The sequence below is a fragment of the Podarcis tiliguerta genome (genome assembly GCF_965153285.1).
Source record: "Podarcis tiliguerta genome assembly, chromosome: 13".
Classification (NCBI taxonomy): domain Eukaryota; kingdom Metazoa; phylum Chordata; class Lepidosauria; order Squamata; family Lacertidae; genus Podarcis; species Podarcis tiliguerta.
Window position 1 is genome coordinate 9,461,335 of NC_139546.1, and position 22,817 is coordinate 9,484,151.

A 22,817-nucleotide genomic window follows, 5' to 3' on the forward strand; every position below is an offset into this window, starting at 1 on the left:
AGAAAATGGGTTTTTTTTATAGCCTCAAATCTTTAGCGGTTTTCTTCCCATGGGGCACTATATTTCACAGCTTAAAATTGAAATATTAATAATTTTAATGTTAATAATCTGCTTTCAAAGTCCTCCACTGCTTCAACCTGTTTTCAGCCCTGGAAAGACCTGCACCTCACTCCTTAGCAGAAAAGAACAAAAGTATAGCATGACTACTGAACACTACACAACGTTCAATACAACAGCCCTTGTTATTTTGCAGCATGTTCCGGTACTGAACATGTGTAATTTAAGTAGGTGTGGTTTTTTGGGAGGGGGGCTGGGGAGTAATGAAAACTGCTGAACGTTGAACAAAGGTAGGGCTGGATTCCGATGGTTTAGGTCAGAAATTAAAACCATTTACATTCTCTCTCTCTTTATTAGTTTGAACCAAAAGTGCAGAAGCAAATGAGAATTAAGATCTCCAAATTCAATCCTAATAACTTAAGTTGACTGAGGGGCTTTGCAAGCCCCGCAGAAGAGTGATGTCAGTTTTTAATCAATGAAAGGCTTTAGTTGAGATACTGTACCTTTATAGCAAGCCAGTGTTAGTGCACTTTCCTTAAATTCATTGGAATGCGTATTGATTCCAGCTCCGTTTTCCAGCAGAACTCTGGCAACTTCCACATGCCCAGCGCTCCCGGCTTCCATGAGAGGAGTATGGCCATTTTCGTTATGGTCCTCAATACTAGCACCCGACTCCAACAGGGCCTTGACCACATCTACATAGCCTCCAGCACAGGCATACGTGAGGGCTGTGTTCCCTAATTTCAGAAAAGAAAATACACTGAAGTCAGTTTGGATAATCCTCTCTTATCCCCCAAATTCCTATTAGAGCTAGCCACCTGCACCTATACTCCATGGAGCTTTCGTGAGAAAACAGGTGGTCTTGCAGCCAAGAAGCTGAGCTATGAGATTGGAAATCCTAAATTCCAATCTTTCCGCTCATTAGCGGTCCAGAGAAAGTCCACTCTCCCTCAGACCTCATCTGAGATAAGGAAATAATAATAAGACTGCTGCCAAGAGAGAGGAGGTACGTGAAGCACTTTGAACCCTTTAAACTGCAATATAAAAGCTGAGTGTTTGATTGGCCTTTTTGCAAAAAAACACCACCATACAACAAGTGTGTTATCCGGAGGTAACTTTTACGTGACCCAAGAATTCCGGATTGAAAAAAGCAACAATAGATCACTATTTCATCGGTGGCAGCACTGGCTCTCCTGTGAGTTTCAAGGTACTAATTATAAGCAATGAAGCCCTTGCCACAGGGACAATCCTGAATTTCTGTCATTCTCAACATGAACTGAGAATAGTCAAGGCGGCCCAGGTTCAGATCCCACGCTGGCAGCCCAAAATCTTCTTGATAGTGGCACAGCCTTTTGTAAGATACTGCAAAATTGTTGTTTTCAAGCAGGAGTGGACACTGTATATTATTGTGAAGGTCTGACTGATGTATAAATGAGATGAAGTTTTATTGTTACTGTATTATAAGGATTTTATTATTGATAATTCTGTTTTAAGCCACCCTGAGCTCTCAGAGAAGTGAGTAGCAAATGTGTCCCAGTAATGATAATAAACCGATGCTTTTTTTCATGGTCATTTCTCTTAAGAGTAAAGTGGTAGCAGGCATCCCCAAACTCGGCCCTCCAGATGTTTTGGGACTACAGTTCCCATCATCCCTGACCACTGGCCCTGTTAGCTAGGGATGATGGGAGTTGTAGTCCCAAAACATCTGGAGGGCCGAGTTTGGGCGTGCCTGGTGGTAAAGTGTCCCAAATCTTGCCAAGGACATCTTGGCCTCCGTCCCAGTTTTTTTATTCAACCCAAAATTTTTGGAAGTGTTTGCTGGAAAAAGAACCAGTTATCAGAAATGAAAACTCATAGAGGACTAAGAAGAATTAGAGAGTACCTTCCAGATAACTGGAGAAGGCTACACAGAAGGAAAATATGGCTTCTATCTTTGGGAAAATATGGAGTAAGTTGTACCAATGCAACCAAGTTTTCTTCTTTGAAAAAGAAAGCAAGAAAGCAAGTTGAAGGCCTTTAACCTAGTCCCACAAGACACCCTCTCAAGAAAGCTTGAGAAAAACAGACTAAAGGGAACCGTAACATGAAACGCAACTGGTTGAAACAAAGGGTAACAACAAATAGTCCAATAAGTGGTTTCAATTGTAAGTTAAGCTAGAAAAAAAGAGATAACTAGAGACATTTCACTATTTCTCATATGACAGAAAGACAGCAGGAAGTAAACTAATTGGTGTGAAATGAAGTGAATGCACACATCACTTATTAAGAAAAATAATGTGAAGCACTGTAAATTTTCAGATAAAGAATGTGAATCTGGAGCTCACTGTTAACTCACTGTATGTAAACTATATGAAGCCGTTTGAGCTGGTTTGCTCAAAGTTTGGTTTTGGCTTCTTTTCAAGGTTAGTCTGCAAATGACGTAAAGCCATGACTGTGTGGGATGAGTTTTAATGGGTAGGAGAGGAAATTCATTGCAATTTATCCCTCCGTGCCCCCACATGTGTGGGTTAAACAGCGTTTCGAAATCCCATCCTTGGCAGCAAAATTAGAAGCACAGGAATTGGGCTGCAAAGCCTCCTTTGCAGCGAGTTCACCTAACGAAGAAAGCTGGCTTCCCCCTTCTTCCCCGCTTAACGAAGAATCAGACTACGACAGGTAAAGTAAATTTTAAAATAAGATTTACTTACTTTGTATACATGCAGCGGTTCACAGCAGCAGTAACAGTGAAAGCTATGCAGGCAACATACTTGTGTCTACAGTATAATCAGCTTCAGGCATGTGCCTGGAGCTGGAGCAAGCAGAGGCATGTCTGCATCCATCACTGGTCAGATGAAGAAAGAAGAACAGAAAGTACTCTCTGCTCCTCCTTCTCCAGGAGAGGAGGGGAAATGACACGACACTGAGCCCTCCCTAACAATTGTGTTTCCGTGGCCTGAGGATCTGCCTATCAGAAATACAGCCCCTCCCCATGCTAACTAGCAAGAATATGCATCTGAAAGGCTTGGCTGCTCATTTCCCACAGATTGGTTTGTTTCCTCCCTGGCATGGCAGCAGGAATGGGCAATGAGCAACTCAGGAACTTTTGAGCAGTAGCCCCTAGCTTATGTCCCCGTTTCCTTTTTTAAAAAAATATATTTTTATCAAACAATTTCAACAGAACAAATTATCAATCCAAATACCGTATTTTTTTGCTCTATAAGACTCACTTTTCCCCTCCTAAAAAGTAAGGGGAAATGTGTGTGCATCTTATGGAGCGAATGCAGGCTGCGCAGCTATCCCAGAAGCCAGAACAGCAAAAGTGATCGCTGGTTTCACTGCGCAGCGATCCCTCTTGTTGTTCTGGCTTCTGAGATTCAGAATATTTTTTCCCCTGTTTTCCTCCTCCAAAAACTAGGTGCATCTTATGGTCTGGTGCGTCTTATAGAGCGAAAAATACGGTAATCACTTACACTATTTCCCCCCTTTTTCCTCCCTCCCTCTCCCCCCACAAGGACTTCCCTCAGCTCCCCTCCCTGATTTCTTTGCACAGATTATCCTCTGCATATTATAAAATTGTGCACATTGTTGCCTTATCTATCATGTATTCAACTATTAACTTTGTGGATGTTTATTCAAGACAGACATCCCCGTTTCCTGGGGACAGTCCCCAGATTTACAAATCTGTCCCCGGACAAAATCCACCCCTGGACTGTCCCCGGATTTCATTTAATGTCCCCGGATTTATATTTTAAGTGTTGTAGATTTATTAGAAAGGAATGAATGTTGCGTGATTACTTCAATGGCACAAGACACATCATATGGGGACTTCTGGCGAGGCAAAATGGTGGGCACCACAGCAGCGAGCAGCTCCTGAAGCCAGCCAGAGCCAGCCAGAGCTTCCGCTGCCACTGCCAAGGGGGAACCGGGGACATCTAGTGCATCAACTAGGGGAACCACTGACACATACACACACACACAAATTGAGCCGGGAGCAAGAGCGCCCAGCCACCCGGCTGACTGCCCAGCAGCGCTCCCAGGCTGCCACTGCCAAGGGGGAACCGGGGACAACTAGCGCATCAACTAGGGGAACCACTGACACACACACACAGAGAGCCAGTGTGGTGTAGTGGTTAAGAGCGGTAGTCCCGTAATCTGGGGAACCGGGTTCGCGTCTCCGCTCCTCCACATGCAGCTGCTGGGTGTCCTTGGGCTAGTCACACTTCTTTGAAGTCTCTCAGCCCCACTCACCTCACAGAGTGTTTGTTGTGGGGGAGGAAGGGAAAGGAGAATGTTAGCCGCTTTGAGACTCCTGAAGGGGAGTGAAAGGCGGGATATCAAATCCAAACTCTTCTTCTTCTTCTTCTTCTTCACACACACACACCGTGACCCAAATTGAGCCGGGAGCAAGAGTGCCCAGCCACCCGGCTGACTGCCCAGCAGCGCTCCCAGGCCAGGAAAACCCCAGAGCCGAGGCATAGAGGAGGAGAGGAGAAGGAGAAGGGAGAGAGAGAAAGAGGAAGGAGAAAAAAGAGGGAGCCCCGACCTTGCTGCACAGCTGAGGAGGAAGTTTAGGAGAGCACCGGGAAGGCAAGGACACATGGCTGAGCCCAGGCCTGACCTGAGACTACTCCATGGCAGCTAGCACTCCAAGAGAGGAAGGCCGCGTGACAGGGAAGACCACAGAAGAGAAGATATTACTTCTTAATTTATTTATTTTTTAAAACCCCTTTTTAAAAATACCAATTTTTTTCTCTTTTCCCAAAAAAAAAGTGTCCCCGGATTCTTTGAAAAAAATCTGGTAACCTTACCCTAGCTTGTTGCTCATTCACATTGAGCCACAGATTAAGCTAGTGCAAACGGGGCCAGTGTGTACCCTGATGTGATCATACAATGTCTGTTTTTTGTGTGTGCAGTTTTTGCAACAACAAAAAAGGGGAGGGCAATGAATTGAAATTGAAAAGTTGCCAGCATCGGAACCAAAGTTGCCAGCTCTCCAGAGAAACTGCTAGCATAGCATCCCTGTACACTCTTTACATCCCAACTTCACCTAGTTGTTTTGCATTGTTTTCTGCCAAACTTAAAAATAATGTCTTCTTGACCCAGCTTAGGGAGAACAGTGCATTAAATTCCCTTCCCGTTTCTCACTTCTTTTTGAAACACCTCCTTGCTCCAGTGTGGCAACGTCTCTGTTGCCTGCACTCTAGTGCCAACCAATCGCTGCCAAAATTCTTCAGATTGGAGATAACTTAGCACTGAGGAAATTCTCCCAACTGGTATAATATTGAATAGCCAGCAAAATACTGAACTGCTTCATTTAGGAAATGCGGTACAGCTTCCAGGTTGCGACACGTTCCGTTTACATTTAATTGTAACACGTTCATTACCTGTTGAAGACTGTGCATTCACGTCAGCGCCATGAGCTAGCAGCAATTTGACCATTTTGACATGTCCTCCATTAGCAGCAGCCATTAAAGGTGTTACATCTCCTTTGATGCCTCTGTCTTCAACATTTGCATGCATTGCCAGGAGAACCTGTTGACGGAGAGAACAAAAAACTGGTGAGGTAGAAGGGACTGGTTCAGTTAGGTGCCATTCTTGGGTGCTTACAGTGTCTTGTAAAATAATCTGTGCAAGAACCTTCAAACATAAAATGTACAGTAGGTATATATGGGTTCCATGATGACTACAGATGGTGATAGCAGTCATGAAATTAAAAGACTCCTGCTTCTTGGGAGAAAAGCGATGACAAACCTAGACAGCATCTTAAAAAGCAGAGACCTTGCTGACAAAGGTCTGTATAGTAAAAGCTATGGTTTTCCCAGTAGTGATGTATGGAAGTGAGAGCTGGACCATAAAGAAGGCTGACTGCCGAAGAACTGATGTTTTTGAATTCTGGTGCTGGAGGAGACTCTTGAGAGTCCCATGGACTGCAAGAAGATCAAACCTCTCCATTCTGAAGGAAATCAGCCCTGAGTGCTCACTGGAAGGACAGATCGTGAAGCTGAGGCTCCAATACTTTGGCCACCTCATGAGAAGAGAAGACTCCCTGGAAAAGACCCTGATGTTGGGAAAGATGGAGGGCACAAGGAGAAGGGGACGACAGAGGACGAGATGGTTGGACAGTGTTCTCGAAGCTACCAGCATGAGTTTGACCAAACTGCAGGAGGCAGTGGAAGACTGGAGTGCTCTGGTCCATGGGGTCACAAAGAGTCGGACACGACTAAACGACTAAACAACAAGAAGGTATATTAGCATGTTTGTGCTTCAATTATGCAGTGTTTTGGATACAGTTACACAAACTGTTTCCCAGGGCAGAAGGAGCAGCTGCAGCAGTGTTTGCATCGCAGGAATGACAACATTATTAAAGTACAGTGGTGGTTGCCCCCACCCCCGGAAAGATCTAGACAAGCAATCCCACGGTTTCCTCTCCAATTTCCAACTTCTTTCCCATCCCACTCTATGGCTAATTCAGCGATGACTGAATTTGTTCCTTTTTTATTTTTGCCACACAAAAATTCAAATTTGATCCCCTATAAGCTTTGCAAACCTTGCCCTTATATGCATACATATGACTGGGCATTGCAAGGGCAGAGAAGCAGCGACTATACCTATATTCTGTGCTATATATCTAATATGAAAACTAATCCTATTCAGGATAATGCTTTCTGACAAGGCAAAATACTTCTATTGCGTTTTGCAGCTATGACCCCAACACTGAAGTGGGTTTTTCAACTGCAAAAAAGGCTCACAAAACCCAGAAATTATTGGGACTTTTCTGTGAAATTCTGTTCTTATCAAGGCAAATGGCACCAAGTCCTCGGATAAGCTTGTCGATCAGGGCAATGAAAACAGCCCCCCATTTTCTGTATCCAGAGGAAATGGGGCCTCTCAGCTCAAACCCCAGTCATAGTTGGCAAAGCACCCCACTGTTTCAAAGAAAGAAAGAAAAGGTTAAGGAGCAGACCAAATTACAGTGGTACCTCGCAAGATGAATGCCTCGGAAGACGAAAAACTCGCAAGACGAAAGAGTTTTTCGTTTTCTGAGTTGCTTCGCAAGACGAATTTCCCTATGGGCTTGCTTCGCAAGACGAAGCGTCTTGAGCCTTTTTTTTTAAAACCGCCAATGCATTCCTATGGGAAACCGTCAATACACAGTGGTGCTTCGCAAGACGAAAAAGCTCGCAGAACGAAAAAACTCGCAGAACGAATTAATTTCGTCTTGTGAGGCACCACTGTAGTGAAAAACGTAGGAAAGACTGAAGCAACCTTGGACCATATCAGCAAAAACTAATGAACTTCCCTTGGGTTACAGAAGATGAACTGGCTAAAGGGAAAGGTAACATTATGAACGCTCCAGAATGTTAACATTCTTCTCTTTTATGGGGGGGGGGGGGATCTAACAGCCCAAATGCTTTTGCAGTGAGCACTCCATTCACTTGGTTGACATCTGTTGTGATCACCTCATTTGAGGGTTTCTCTACTGGAATTCCTGGGTTCAAGTGTCATATTGATCCTTCAAGTGATTGAGTTCAATGGACTGTGACTGAACCTGGGATCCTAGGAGTCCTGGGGGTAATGTTCGCCTGTGTGTGCAAAACTCCATTTCACGTGAAATGGAAAGTCTTGACACAAGATCATCGTTCTGGTAGAGGTGAAGAAGAGACAGAGATAGGAAACAGTGACTCTACTCAAGCAAAGATGGTCAAAGCAATGTCCTTTAGAAGTTTCTTCACAGAAAAAGAGTAGATTAGGAACCAACCTACGGCAATTGGAGCCATCGGAATCTTAGAGAAGACTCTAGGATGAAGAGACTGCAGTTGTTAAACCAAAGGAATCTGCAGTCTACTCTGCAAACTGGGGATGTGAAGGTAGGCCTCTGAAGTTGATCAAGGTTGATCAAGGTCATGAAATCTCCATTTCTGATACAGGTCATCATCAAAACAAAGCATTTTCATACAGACTTTGCATTTGACTAGGAAGCAGATATGTATTTAAGGACAATATACAGTGGTACCTTGGTTTGCAACTGTTTTGGATTACAGCCGTTTTGGATTATAACCATGTCAAACCCGGAAGTGCATGTCCCTTTTTTGAATTATAACCAATTTTCTTTTGGAGGCCCCATTGGCGAAAGCACACCTTGGGTTACAACCTGTTTTGGTTTACAACTGGACCTCCAGAACGGATTACGGTTATAAACCAAGGTACCACTGTAGGTCTCTTCAGCACTGTGCACACTGTAAAATACTTTCCACATGCCTTGCTGCAGCGATGGCAAGCCCAGAGTTCACATATATTTTGTAGCAGCCTTGACAATTTGGTGGCAAAATTCCGCACGCATACAATTACACACACCCTTAAAACATTTCACTGTCACCAACCTTCATTGGGCTCCCTCAATTTTTATTTTCCCGAACCACAGTTTCAAAAAAACCTCCAAAACGTGTCCTTTGTAAGTGTGTTTTGCCGCTATTAATAGTGCTAAACAGGAAGCTGCCCGTAATGCCACCGGCAGCCGAAGATCAACTGGGACTGCCAATTCCTGCCAAAGGCATCAAAGTGGCAGATAGAGCTACAATCAGCATAAATAGGTCAGCGTTCACCTGAAGATTAACCATCACTGTTGAGTCCTTATGAAGGCATCCGGCGCCAGACAGCTCACAGCAGACAGCATGAAGTAGTGAAGAGTGTGGGCTATAACTGCTAAGCAACAAAACTTTTCTTTGGAGAATTTTTGGGGCAGGGGGAGGAAACTTAACTGGAAACTGGCAGAACTAATCAGAAAAAGAATAATTTTACAAAAAGGACTGAAAAAGGAATGATAACCATTTGAAAATGTAACTGTAAAGAAAATAGAAAACAACATTAAAATGAAGATAATGTTAAAAATGAAGTCTGCCTCCTTAGGATGGAAGAAGGAACTAAATGAAGGCAGAGGGTAATTTTTTTAAAAATAGGACTTTAAATAAATAAAGGAAAGAATTTTGAAAAATACAGATAATTGTGAGAAAATGATTCCTTCAATCTGCCACGTAGTGTGCTATCACACAAGTAACCTTGAGCATGTCTTTGCCAATACCGGCACTAAGCAGCCCTAGGATACAAACAAGGTCTCTTCCCTCCCACGCTGCAGATTCGTGGGAAGCAATCGCAGTGGCCTCCACTTTGTCCCTGGAGCTCAAGGACCGATTGCAAGGTTGCAGGGCAGGTGGCTGAAATGTTATTGAAGTCTGAAACATCAAGCAAAGACTAATTATTAAGGTGGAAGAGTTTGTATTCTGGGGTACAGGGAAATCTACACTTTCCTCATGTTCAAATTAACTGAGGGCATCTCACTTAATTCACTTAAATTTTAGCCCCCTTTAATCTTAAAATCAGCTCAAATCAGTTTACAAAATGAAAGCAAAACGAACACAGTTAATCAAAAAAAGCCAGATCTTAATATAACAAACATCCAGCCCACAAATCCAATATAATTCCAGGTCTAACCTATTCTAAATGTAGGTGACCCTTTTGGATTATGTATTCTGTAACAGGCAGCTGAAGAACACAGGGTGGTCAACTGGTAGTAGTCTGGATTTGGTGCTCAAAGCAACTTTTATTATTTTATGGAGGCTCTCCGACATCTAATTTAGGGTGTGAGGAAAGAGTTTTGCTGTTTGATTCGAAAGGAAAATCAGAAATGAAATTCTGCATGTTATTTTATTGCCATCTTGTACGCATTTGAGAACAGCAAAGAATTGCTGCCAATATACTCCTTAAAGATTCCACAATGCACACGAGTTTTCCTGTCCTGTCCCCCAATCAATGACATCCCAGCATCCGAGTGCACAAAATCTATACCCACGAAGTCCAGATGACCTGTTAGCAGATCCCTATTCATAAGTATATGCAGAGAAATTGGAATGCTCCAGCCCTCAAAACAATAATTGGAGGGGGGTATATAGCAACAAGAGACATCACCTTGCCAACAAAGGTCCGTATAGTTAAAGCTTTGGTTTTCGCAGTAGTGATGTATGGAAGTGAGAGCTGGACCATAAAGAAGGCTGATCGCCGAAGAATTGATGCTTTTGAATTCTGGTGCTGGAGGAGACTCCTGAGAGTCCCATGGACTGCAAGAAGATCAAACCTCTCCATTCTTAAGGAAATCAGCCCTGAGTGCTCACTGGAAGGACAGATCCTGAAGCTGAGGCTCCAAGACTTTGGCCACTTCATGAGAAGAGAAGACTCCCTGGAAAAGACCCTGATGTTGGGAAAGATGGAGGGCACAAGGAGAAGGGAATGACAGAAGGCGAGATGGTTGGACAGTGTTCTCGAAGCTACCAGCATGAGTTTGACCAAACTGCAGGAGGCAGTGGAAGACAGAAGTGCCTGGCGTGCTCTGGTCCATGGGGTCATGAAGAGTTGGACACGACTAAACGACTAAACAACAACAAATATAGCAACAAACAGAACAATTCAGAAGTTGGCTATCCCTGCTCTAAACACCAGTGAGCTTAAGCATCTTAAGTGTAAAAATTAAAAATGCCCCCCTCCCCGTTCAAGATGGGTTATGAATCCAGAAAAGTCAAATGCCAGTGCTCTGTATTTTCTGCCAAAATAGAGTATAAAGTACAAACCTGAGCAAGTTCATAATATCCAGCTGAGCAAGCCAAACAAAGAAGACTTTCCCCTTCTTCAGTGTGCTCATTCACACTTCGCCCTTCAATTAGCAATTTTCGCACAGCATTTACATCACCTTCTGAACAAGCTTCTGCCAAGCTGCGGCTATAAAGAGAAAGAGGAAATTATGGTTATACACCAGTGCTTTGAAGTGGCAGCACTGGGTCCCCATCAAATACAGACCTGGCAAGCCGCCTGGATACACTGAAATACAACAGGTAAGCCTTAAAAAGCAAAGGTGAGGATTACTATAGGATGCATGGTGGTCATCACAGTACTTGCCCATGGTTCCTCCAAAATTAGCAATATAACTAAAGTGCTAGGAACTGTCCTTGGGCTCAAGGAACTGGATATCAGGAATGGCTGCATGTCATGAATTAGGCCTCTTGGGGAAAAATATGGAGCTAAAAAAATACACTGTCTGGCTATGGTTGTAGGTCAACTTTACTCAATCTGCTGCCCTCCAGTAGCTTTCAATTAGAACTCCCATCATCTCTTACCTCTCATAATCTAACATAGTCATTTACACAAAAGGTAAATCTGCTGGTGAACTAAACAATCCACACAAACTTATTACCGTATTTTTCGCTCTATAGGACGCACTTTCCCCCCTCCAAAAATTAAGGGGAAATGTGTGTGCGTCCTATGGAGCGAATGCAGGCTCCTTGGCTTCAGTGATAGCAACGTGAAGCCTCTGAAGCGCAGAGGGAGCGCTCCCTCCGTGCTCTGGAGGCTTCGCGTTGCTTTCGCTGAAGCCTGGAGAGCGAGAGGGGTCATAGAATCATAGAGTTGGAAGAGACCACAAGGGCCATCGAGTCCAACCCCCTGCCAAGCAGGAAACACCATCAGAGAACTCCTGACATATGGTTGTCAAGCCTCTGCTTAAAGACCTCCAAAGAAGGAGACTCCACCACACTCCTTGGCAGCAAATTCCACTGTCAAACAGCTCTTACTGTCAGGAAGTTCTTCCTAATGTTTAGGTGGAATCTTCTTGTAGTTTGGATCCATTGCTCCGTGTCCGCTTCTCTGGAGCAGCAGAAAACAACCTTTCTCCCTCCTCTATATGACATCCTTTTATATATTTGAACATGGCTATCATATCACCCCTTAACCTCCTCTTCTCCAGGCTAAACATGCCCAGCTCCCTTAGCCGTTCCTCATAAGGGGTCGGCGCGCACCGAGTCTTGCTCTCAGCAAAAAGGAACCGGAAGCCTGCGGAGCACAGCGAGAACTCGTGCTGTGCTCCGAAGGCTTCAGGGATCTTTGAAGCTGGCGGGGGGGGGGAGCAGCACTTCTCACCACCGCCAGCCCCACAAGCTCGGGAGGCAGCGGCAAGGCTGCGCGCAGCCTTTGCGCTGTTTCCCGACCTGCTCTTTGGGGCTGACGGTGGGGGAAAGTAGCGCTTACCCCCGCCAGCCCCAAAGAGCAGGTTGAAAGGAACCTGAAGCCTGCGGAGTCCAGAGGGAACTCCCACCGCGCTCCAGAGGCTTCGGGTTGCCTTCACTGATGCCTGGAGAGCGAGAGGGGTCAGTGCGCACCAACCCCTCTCACTCTCCAGGCTTCCAAGGTAGAGGCTTTGGGTGAACGCACCTTGAACGCACCTTGTTTTAGAACGGGAGAACAAGAAGGAAAAAAATCTCCCCCTCTCTGCACAGCGCCCCTTCAGCGAAGTGGCAAGAGAAATGGAAGGGTCTCCGTTTCTCCTGCTGCTTCACTGAAGGGACACTGAGCAGAGAGGGGGAGAATTTTTTTTTCCTTGTTCTCCCCCTCTAAAACAAGGTGCGTCCTATGGTCGGGTGCATCCTATAGAGCGAAAAACACGGTAATGGTGAAAACGGGGGGGACGGGGACACATGAGGCTTAGAATATAAAAGCTACTTACTAAAAACACTACAATGCAAGTATTTTGGCCAACCTCTTCTATTTTAGGGAATACGTATTCAAATATATGCCACATTAGGAAGGACCACAGGAAGCTCACTTGCACTGAGACAGACCCTTGCTCCATCTAGCCCAGTATTGTCTCCAAGGCTTCAGGCAGGGGACATTCCAGGCTCTACCTGAAGATGCCTGAGATTGAACCCAACCTGGTACCTTGCTCCACCAGGGAGCTAGGGCCCTTCCAACTGTTAACTGTTTAAACCTAGCTTAGCTCAGACCCTTTCCTTAAAGGCTTCCTGCAGGAATTGTTTCAAAACACAATCTGAACTTTTAATATTTTTGTCCGAAGCAGATTTTGCAGGCACTGAAGAAGCAAATCATAAACTGTACACGAGACAGGAAAATGAAGTCCAATTAGTTTTTTTATGCAGCACTCATCCCCTGAATCTTTCAAGAGAAGACAACACACTTTGTTTTGCTAAAGTGTGTTGTCTTCTCTTGAAAGATTCAGTGGATGAGTGCTGCATAAAAAAACGAATTGGACTTCATTTTCCTGTCTCACATTATCTTTTCGGAGGAAAAGGTCTAGTACACAGGAAGACAAAGGAAAAGCTTGAATGAACAACTTGAAAAATATTCACAATAACTAGACCAATACTATTGGTACAGTCTTGGAATCTTCAACAAAAGAAATTTTAAAATAGCAGAAATAGATCCTGCATGTGCAGCGATATATATGTATATACACGTACATGTCAACAGTTTTAGGCCTGTGGATAGGGCTGGCAGTAGCAATCTGCACATACCGTATATACTCGAATATAAGCCGACTTTTTCAGCACATTTTTTAAGCCCCCCTCGTCTTATACTTGAGTGAGGCGGGCGGCGGTGGAGGGATAAGCGGCCTGAAAGGAGCCCTTTCTCACCACTGGTCCTGCCACCGCCGCCCGCCTCTCGCAAGGGCAGGCACAGGAGCCGTGGTTGGGAGAGGCGCTGCGCTGCGCCTCTCCCAACCGTGGCTCCTATACCTGCTCTTGCGAGTGGCAGAGACGGCAGAGGGATGAGTGGCCTGAAAGGAGCCCTTTTGGGCTGCTGCTCCTTCCACCTCCTCCACTGCCGCCACCACCAGATTTGTGGTGTGGCGAACCGGCTTATACTCGAGTCAATAAGTTTTGCCAATTTTTTTGTGCTAAAATTAGGTGCTTCGACTTATACTCGAGTATATACGGTATCTCTGCCCCAAATGTACAAACATCTTCCTCCCTTAATTCTCAGCAATTTGCAGAGTACTTGGAGAGAGGAGAGAGAGAGAGAGAGAGAGAGAGAGAGAGGTATTTCATATGCCTGGTATGAAATATTAATTCTGCCTTTGCTGCCGAGTCCTGTGGCACATGCAGAGAACTTGGGGAAGAGAAAAGATTGTTCTCTCTCTTTATGCTGGGTTTCGCAGAATGCAGAAGCCATGAAAGGTACCGTATTTTTCGCTCTATAAGACGCACCAGACCACAAGACGCACCTAGTTTTTGGAGGAGGAAAACAAGGAAAAATATATTCTGAATCTCAGAAGCCACAACAGCAAGAGGGATCGCTGCACAGTGAAAGCAGCGAACCCTCTTGCTGTTCTGGCTTCTGTGATAGCTGCGCAGCCTGCATTCACCCCATAAGACGCACACACATTTCCCCTTACTTTTTAGGAGGGGAAAAGTGAGTCTTATACAGCAAAAAATACGGTATTTGCCAGAGGACTTAAGTGGGCCTTGATGGTGACCCCAAACAATGTCTGACTATGGAGACATAATAAATAATAATAATAATAATAATAATAATAATAATAATAATAATAATAATAAATTTTATTTATATCCCGCCCTCCCCAGCCAAAGCCGGGCTCAGGGCGGCTAACAACACTAAAATAGTGCAACATTATAAAACATTATAAAATTAATTAAAATCAAAATTAATGGCAACCATAAACTAAAGTTTTGTAAAGATTGCCAAAGGAGGGAGTCAGGCTGCACCCTGACCAAAGGCCTGGTGGAACAGCTCTGTCCTGCAGGCCCTGCGGAAAGATGTCAAGTCCTGCAGGGCCCTTGTCTCTTGTGACAGAGCGTTCCACCAGATTGGGGCCACAGCCGAAAAAGCCCTGGCTCTGGTTGAGGCCAGCCTAACCTCTCTGTGGCCTGGGACCTTCAAGATGTTTTTATTTGAGGACCGTAAGTTCCTCTGTGGTGCATACCAGGAGAGGCGGTCCCGTGGGTACGAGGTGCCAAAATTTGTGCACCCCTTCCTCTGGGGGTTCCAAGGTTATTCCAAAGTGCCCTGCTTTCTCTTCCTTGAGATCCCTAGTGCCAAATGGATCAAGTAGGAAATAATATTTGTATTCATAATATGGGTAATTTAGCAGACACTTTCGTTTCAACCATCGCAGAAACACAAGGAACAGCTGTCAAGACTGTCAGAACAGGCTCTGGCGAAGCAAACACTCACTTGTCCATCTGCCCTGAATTTGCTGTACTTTCAGCTCTCATTCGGGTGAGCGCAGCAGCCGCCTCATCTAATGCACAGCTGACCGAAGACGTCAATCTGCGAAGCACCTCGGGATCTGCAAAGGCTTTTCCATCGGCTGTGGATAATTTACCTATTCCTTTTGTTCCAGGATCAACAAGCCAGCAGATAAGCAGTTTTTGCACGGGAAAGAGAAGAAAAAAAGCCCATTTGAGCCCATACAAAGTACTAGCAAAACACTAGTTTTATCATATCGGGAAAGGCCAACTAACTTTCAACGGTGGAAATGTAGTGTGAAAATGCACTGGAAATCAATCTTTTGAGGATATTAAAAGTTACTAGTACATTCTTCCTGGCTTCAATGAGTTTATAGTTTCTTATTTCAGGTTACTACTGATCGCTACCAGTCCTCGATTCTGACTTTTGAATCAGAAACCAGAATCTCCACACAACCAAATATGTATAGACCTAATGAGAAAGAAACTGACAGGTTGTGTTTATGGTGTTACTACAATCTCTCCTTTTATACACTGTTTTTAAATTGAAAACACATTTCCAAAGCAAAGATCAAATCAATAAACTTAATATTTAAAATATAACATAAAAGGTCTGTCAACCAAGGTACAGGCAGAAAATAAAACCAGCATTAGAAATTAAATGAATAGAACCTGCTCATAAAACAACATAAAACAGTTTGTGCAAATGTTAAGCAGGTAAAAAACAAGTTTGTGCTTTGCCAAAAACCTAAAAAATCAAAAAAGGCACTGGCAAATGTAAGGAAGTATCTAAATTAAGATCAATAGTTTTTGGCAGGCCTTTTCTGTTAGTGGTTCCCCATTTGTGGAATCCTCTCCCCAGGGAGGCTTGCCTGCAGCCTTCATTACATCTTTAGGCGCCAGCCAAAAAACGTTTCTCTTCAACCAGGCATTCAGCTGATTAACATTCTATGGCTTTTTAAGTGTCTTTGTGGGAGGGGGTTATTGGTTTGTTTTATTATGTATTTTGCGTTCTCATTTTGTATTTTTTCCGTTGCGAATCACCCTGGGATCTACCAATAAAGAGCGGTACAATAATAATAATAATAATAATAATAATAATAATAATAATAATTTAATAATAATAATAAACAACGATGGAATAGTTATTTGTTTGAACTTATTCAGTCGGACATTGTCGCAGTCATGTCAGAGGAAACAACTTGGAAGGTCAAGTCCACCACGATAAGGAACAGATGGAACCCCTATCTTCAATGGATAAAAACTACTGGAACAAAAGACATTCAGTGGAAACTAAAGACACTATGCCCGTGGGTGAGGATAATAGTTTGAACCCTTCCAATGGAAGGGGGGGGGAGGGAGGGAAAGGAAAAAATTGTACGGGAAATTTAAAACTGGAAGGAGATAATATAATGTAAGTAAAAATCCCGAACTCGAATAAAACTAATAATAATAATAATAATAATAATAATAATATTTACCGGCAGCTTCTAGTAAAGCTTCTAACCTAGCTTGGGTTTCTGGATCTACTGTTCTTAGATCAGCACCATCAGCAGTACTCGACAGCAGCAATTTTGAAGCTGTCTCCAGCATTGGATTTTCCAGGTCATCCTGATCCAAAATAAAGGACTCCACCTAAAAGGAAGGAAAACGTTTTAACGCATACTCCATTTGCAATGCTGTGACAAAATCAAAAGACGCTGATGATGTCCTTCAGTATCCAATTGGCTATATTATAGTGTGAGAATAAATGGCAATACAAGGCATTCATACAGACTTGCTTCCAAAACACTGGCCTTATTTCATAGAGACCCTGAGGACCATCTGGTCCAGCCCTCTGCAATGCAGGAATATGCAGTTGTCCCTTACAGGGATCAAGCATACAACCGTGGCGTTATCGGAACCACGCTCCAACCAACTGAGCAATATTGATGAAAACAACAAAGTTAACTACAATACTTATTTTATTTGTCTCTAAATTTATGGGTTTCTTTTGCACTCCTACCTTGAAACACCATGCACAGCTACTTCTACAGTGGTACCTCGCAAGACGAATGCCTCGGAAGACGAGAAACCCGCAAGACGAAAGAGTTTTTCGTTTTCTAAGTTGCTTCGCAAGACAGATTTCCCTATGGGCTTGCTTCGCAAGACGAAACGTCTTGCGCCTTTTTAAAAAAAACTGCCAATGCATTCCTATGGGAAACCGTCAATACACAGCGGTGCTTCGCAAGACGAAAAAATTCACAAGACGAAAAAACTCGCAGAACGAATTAATTTCGTCTTGCGAGGCACCACTGTATTTTACTTTTAAAAGACAACTGAAGGCAGCCCTCTTTAGGGAAGTTTTTAATGTCTAATGCTGTATTGTTTTTAATATTCAGTTGGGAGCCGCCCAGAGTGCCTGGGGAAACCCAGCCAGATGGGCGGGGTATAAATAAATAATTATTATTATTATTATTATTATTATTATTATTATTATTGTTATTATTATTATTAATCTGCACCCCCGGCTGACACGCCACTCCATCTCCAGCCTGACAAAAGCTTCCCATTAGTAAGGGACTTTAGTCACTGTGAGCCATGATGCCATCAAAATGTCTTAGATTAAGACTAATTGAATAACTGCAGGGCTCATCTCATCTTCTGCATTGTTTACTAGCTTATTTGCACAATAAGGAGCAATGAAGTCCAAATGGGTTTACCATGTAGAGTAAGGGACATATACAGAAGTCAACACACACTAACAAACCCTAACTTATCCACTGATAAGTCACATATCCATTGAAGGCGTCTGAACTGGCAGTTACTAAGCAGGAAAAAGATATGATAGACATGGTGGATAGCCCATGTACAGCAGTCCATGTACAGTACATACTGTCCCATGTACAGTAGCCATGGGAAAGGGCAAATTTCATGCCCGGGATTGGGAATGAACACCCAACTGCTAATATTGTAAAGCTCTTGTACAAATTTCTGGCATAACCACAACTGTGTGGAGTTCTGGCTGCCCCATCACAAAGAAGATACTGTAGAGCTGGAAAGGGCATCTGAAATGAGTTGGGAACATCTTTACAATAAGATAAAGCATTTCTGGCTTTTTGAAAGACAACTAATGCAAACTATGACGAAAGATTGTAAATTATATATGGAGTGGAGGAAGCAGATAGAAATGTGTTTTTCCCCTTCTCTCGTATTATACAATTCAAGCTCATTTTACAGATATTGTTTCATCAGGAGGTCCCTTCTGCACAATGTAGGAACCAGGCCTTTAATATGGTGGCACCTACAGTACTCCCTTCCAATACAGGAGCCATCTTTCCTACCCTTTCGGTGCCTCTTGCAGACTTTCCCTTACCAAAATGCCTTTTAAGTGGAGACATTTATCGCAGTCTGAATCTGCACTGGACCTGAATTGTTTTTATTTATGCTTTTCATTGTTAAAACATCCAAAAGTTATTTACGGGATGTGGTTCCTAAATGAATAAAATCAGTAAAATAATCTCAGCCTTGGAATACTCTACTTAAAATATTCACTTCTGTATAAATTGGACGTATTACCATTCAAGTAGAAATCACGTATTTTATAGGTTAATAAACATCGATTATGCTTCTTTCAGAAACAGAGCTAATTTCCATCAGCGCCAGTTCTATCACATTTCACCAGCGCTAGGATTTTCCCTTGTGCAGCAGAACTCCCCCTACACACCCACTAAATGTGTCCTATGGGTGTTCCGCAGCAGATTTTGGGAGGCTATAGGGTACATGTGGGGAGAGGAGGGGCAAAGTTCTGTCGTGGAAGCATAAATCCTTATCCTAAGTGAAGGAAGGCATTAGATATTACCCCTAGTATGCAACATCTCCATGAAACTGCTGGGAGAGATTATTCAGGGATTTGGGGTAAAGTGCAAATAACAACAACAACAATAATTTATTATTTATACCCCGCCCATCTGGCTGGGCTTCCCCAGCCACTCTGGGCAGCTTCCAACAAAATATTAAAATACAGTAATCCATCAAACATTAAAAGCTTCCCCAAACCCTCAGCTTTTCTTTCAGGAGTCAGGTGAGGCAGTCAAAATGCTGAGTAACTACCTGGACTCAGTAATGGGCTGAATGAGGGCCAATAAACTGAAACTCAAAGTTGAGAAGATGGAGATTCTGTGGGTAGCTGATCTGCCCATCCAGGGAGATGGTGATCAACCTGACCCAGATGAAACTGCACTCCTTACAAAAGAATCCAGAACACTGCCTGGCAGTACTCCGAGATCAAGTTGCATCACCAGAGGACCAAGTAGTCACCTTGGCAAGGAGTGCCTTTCAGCAGTTTATGGCGAGTGTGATAGCTGTAGCCTCTCCTTCAAAGATACTATGGCCACAGCTGTAGGCTCTGGCAACATCTAGGATTTACTGCTGCAATGTGCGCTGTGGCCGGGGCAGCCTTTGAAGACTTCGTAAGCTGCAGTTTGTTCAAAATACTGAGTCTGGTTGGCAGGAACATACCTAGCCAATTTTGAAAGGTTTCTAGACCATTTCCAAGCATGCTTTGAAGGGCTGCTGCTCACCTGAAACCCTACACTGCTTAGGACCCTGCGCTTATTCAGGTATACAGGGCCGAAGCTGACAGCCAGCCAAGCCAAACACATAAGGTTGAGATGGGCAGAAGGTGAACTGGGGAGAGGTTGTCTGTTCCTCTCAGGTGAGCCCTGCTCATTTGCATCTTCCATCCTAGGGCAGCAATTGGGAGGAGATAACCAATTCATGAAACCCCTCCTCCACTGCAGGAAAAAGAGTGAGAGGTCCCAAGTCTAGGGTTGAAGTGCTCCTTCCACATCACCCTTACTGCTGATAAAAAGTAGTATCCGGTGCAGGTAAATACTCCTGTACACAAAAGCTTATGTCATAATACATTCACTAGAATGGAATAGCAGGTAGAGTTTTGCAGTTTTGGGATATGAGGTGAGGGAAGAATCCTGGCAGGCTTGCCTCACAATCCATCAAAAAGTGCCCGAAACAAATAGATACAGCAGACACTATTAACCAGACTATCAAATTTAACTTCCCTATTCCATCTACAAGTGGAATGTACTTCAGATGTGGCAAGTAATGGTGAGATAAGGACTAATGTCCAGATCCTGTTAGAGACCTACCGTAGTTTTCGCTCCATAACACGCACTTTTTTCCTCCTAGAAAGTAAGGGGAAATGTCTGTGCGTGTTACGGAGCAAATGCTTCCCTCCTCCAGTGGTTTCCAGCGGGAGAAGAGCTGCTGAATGGGGAGGAGAGAGGGACAGAGTGCCTGCTTCTTTAAAGGAGCAAAGCGGGAGGGGAGAGGAGCCGCTTACACGAGTGTAAGCGGCTCCTGTCCGGTTGGCTCCTTTAAAGCAAGCAGGTTCTGCTTCTCTCCCTCCTCCCTACTCAGCGGCTCTTCTCCCGCTTTGCTGGAAATAGCAGGAAAGATTTTCAGCTCGCTAAGGGGGGGGGGGGGGGGGGAGGGAGAGAAGCAGAACCTGCTTGCTTTAAAAGAGCCTACCGGACAGGAGCCGCTTACACGAGTGTAAGCGGCTCCTATCTGGTAGGCTCCTTTAAAGCAAGCAGGCTCTCTGTCCCTCCAGCAAAGTTTTTCAGCTCTCTAAGGAGGGAGAGAAGCAGAACCTGCTCCATGCGTGCTCCTTGTCCCTTGAGTGCTTTTCCTTCCCTCCCCACTTAAAACGTGGTTACAAAGCACAGATCCACATGGATCCTCAGGATTTTTGCACTGGGTCACCCCAAATTCACCATCAGATCACATAGCATGTCCATGGCTACAGTTTGCACCCAAAAAATCACGCACCCACTGTTGCCTGGGGCTGCAGTGGTGCAAAAACTTGGTTACAAACATGGATCCACATGGATCCTCAGGATTTTTGCATTGGGCTACCCCAAACTCACCATCAGATCACATGTCTGTGGGCACAGCATGAACCACAAAAATCATACATCCACTGTTTCGTTTAGAATATATTTTTTTCTTGTTTTCCTCCTCTAAAAACTACATGCGTGTTATGGTCGGGTGCGTGTTATCAAGCGAAAAATACGGTAGTTACCTAGGCTTAGAAAACATCACCTGGGAGATTTCAAGGTCTGCTCCAAGCTGAATGCTCAGTTACCACAGCAAGTACTGTCACTCTCGTTGCCTTTGTGCGTTAGAACAGAATCTCATTGCCAAATAAAGGCTTCCTGTGCAAGGAAGGATGACAGCCTCAAAGATCAAGGTCATTTTCTTGGTAAGCTGTTTAAAATAAAATAAAAAGGATCCCTGCTTTCATCTTTATAGAAGAAGGACCAGAAAGAAGAGATGGCAGGGGTGCCTAAAGTGCTTTTTCTCTGTGCAGCTACAAAACAAGGACATAAATAAAAACCACGTTTCAACGACACTGTATGTACTAGCTTAGTTGGACCTGCTTCCTCACTCTGTGGAGAAATCACATAACAGGCCAAATCACTTCACACTGCACAACAAGAGATATAAAGTGCTTAACGGGTAGCTTCCTCTTAACAGTGCAAATATAAAAAGTTGAAATGCAAGGTAGATCAGGCTGCAAGCAACTGTGAATGGGACAGCAGCCCAGCTTGTGCTCTGTGGCCTCTCCTTTGGCAATCCCCATACAGCAGTGGTGCGCTTAACCCAAAGTCTGGAATAGCAGCAACAATGAGGTGTCACTTGAAGCCTTTATAACCATACCTGTTTTAAACTGGACAGGGCTATAACCTCTCTTGTAGCCTGGCTGCTATCTCTTAGGAGAAGGAAGAATGTGTACCTTCTCTCTCAGTAAAGGGACCCTTGACCGTTAGGTCCAGTCATGACCGACTCTGGGGTTGCAGCGCTCATCTCGCTTTATTGGCTGAGGGAGCCGGCGTACAGCTTCCAGGTCATGTGGCCAGCATGACTAAGCCGCTTCTGGCGAACCAGAGCAGTGCACGGAAATGCTGTTTACCTTCCCGCTGGAGCAGTACCTATTTATCTACTTGCACTTTGACGTACTTTCGAACTGCTAGGTTGGCAGGAGCAGGGACCGAGCAGCGGGAGCTCACCCCGTCGTGGGGATTCAAACCACCGACATTCTGATTGGCAAGCCCTAGGCTCTGTGGTTTAGACTCTCTTAGTACTGCCCTCTTAACATGGGATCGGCTAGTGCTTCAAAAGCTGCAAGGAGGCTTGTTCTTCATTCTTTCATGCCCCTGGAGGCAGCTATCCCTCTCCACAAGGCTAAAAGTTGGCGCTTAGTCTTATGCTGCGACTGCTGTGCAAACAAATACAGCTTTAAATTAAGAACGGTGGGACATGCGGCAGGGCAATATATAGCAGCTATCTTGTCTGCAGCTCCATGTGTCATTTCCTAAAAGCTTTCCCTTACCACCACCACCCTTTAGGGCAACGCCCAATTAAGACTAGAAAGGAAATAGCCTCTTGTACAGATTCTAGGAGGTAGCCGTGGTTGCTACGTGGGATGACCAAGACTGCTTTATCCACCCTTTCTGTGCTTCTAAGTGAGCACTCTGAACATATTGCATGGCATTGCTTCTGACCTTGTTGCTTTTAAAAAATTGCCGTCACATGGAAGAGCCTTGTATTCAGCTCTCAGAGTCATCCCTGCTGAACAAAGCCTGCCTCCTAATACATAGTGCAGCATCAACTGTTTAGGACAGGAGTAGGGAACTGGATGCAGCCAGTGGACCAGATCCTGACCTCGCCAAACTT

The 22,817-nt window shown here is 44.2% G+C and overlaps 1 protein-coding gene across 7 annotated transcripts in view; it reads right to left on the reverse strand.

The window, feature by feature from the left end:
- Nucleotides 1–22,817, reverse strand: part of ANKRD17 (ankyrin repeat domain 17) — a 107,566-nt gene that overhangs the window by 50,492 nt on the left and 34,257 nt on the right. For all 7 annotated transcript variants that reach the window (XM_083407358.1, XM_083407355.1, XM_083407356.1 and 4 more), the window contains exons 2-6: nucleotides 16,562–16,715; nucleotides 15,067–15,223; nucleotides 10,656–10,803; nucleotides 5,421–5,568; nucleotides 561–794 (exon numbers count right to left, since the gene is read on the reverse strand). In XM_083407358.1, coding sequence (XP_083263484.1) covers nucleotides 561–794; nucleotides 5,421–5,568; nucleotides 10,656–10,803; nucleotides 15,067–15,223; nucleotides 16,562–16,715 — 841 coding nt within the window. The remainder of the gene's footprint in view (nucleotides 1–560; nucleotides 795–5,420; nucleotides 5,569–10,655; nucleotides 10,804–15,066; nucleotides 15,224–16,561; nucleotides 16,716–22,817) is intronic.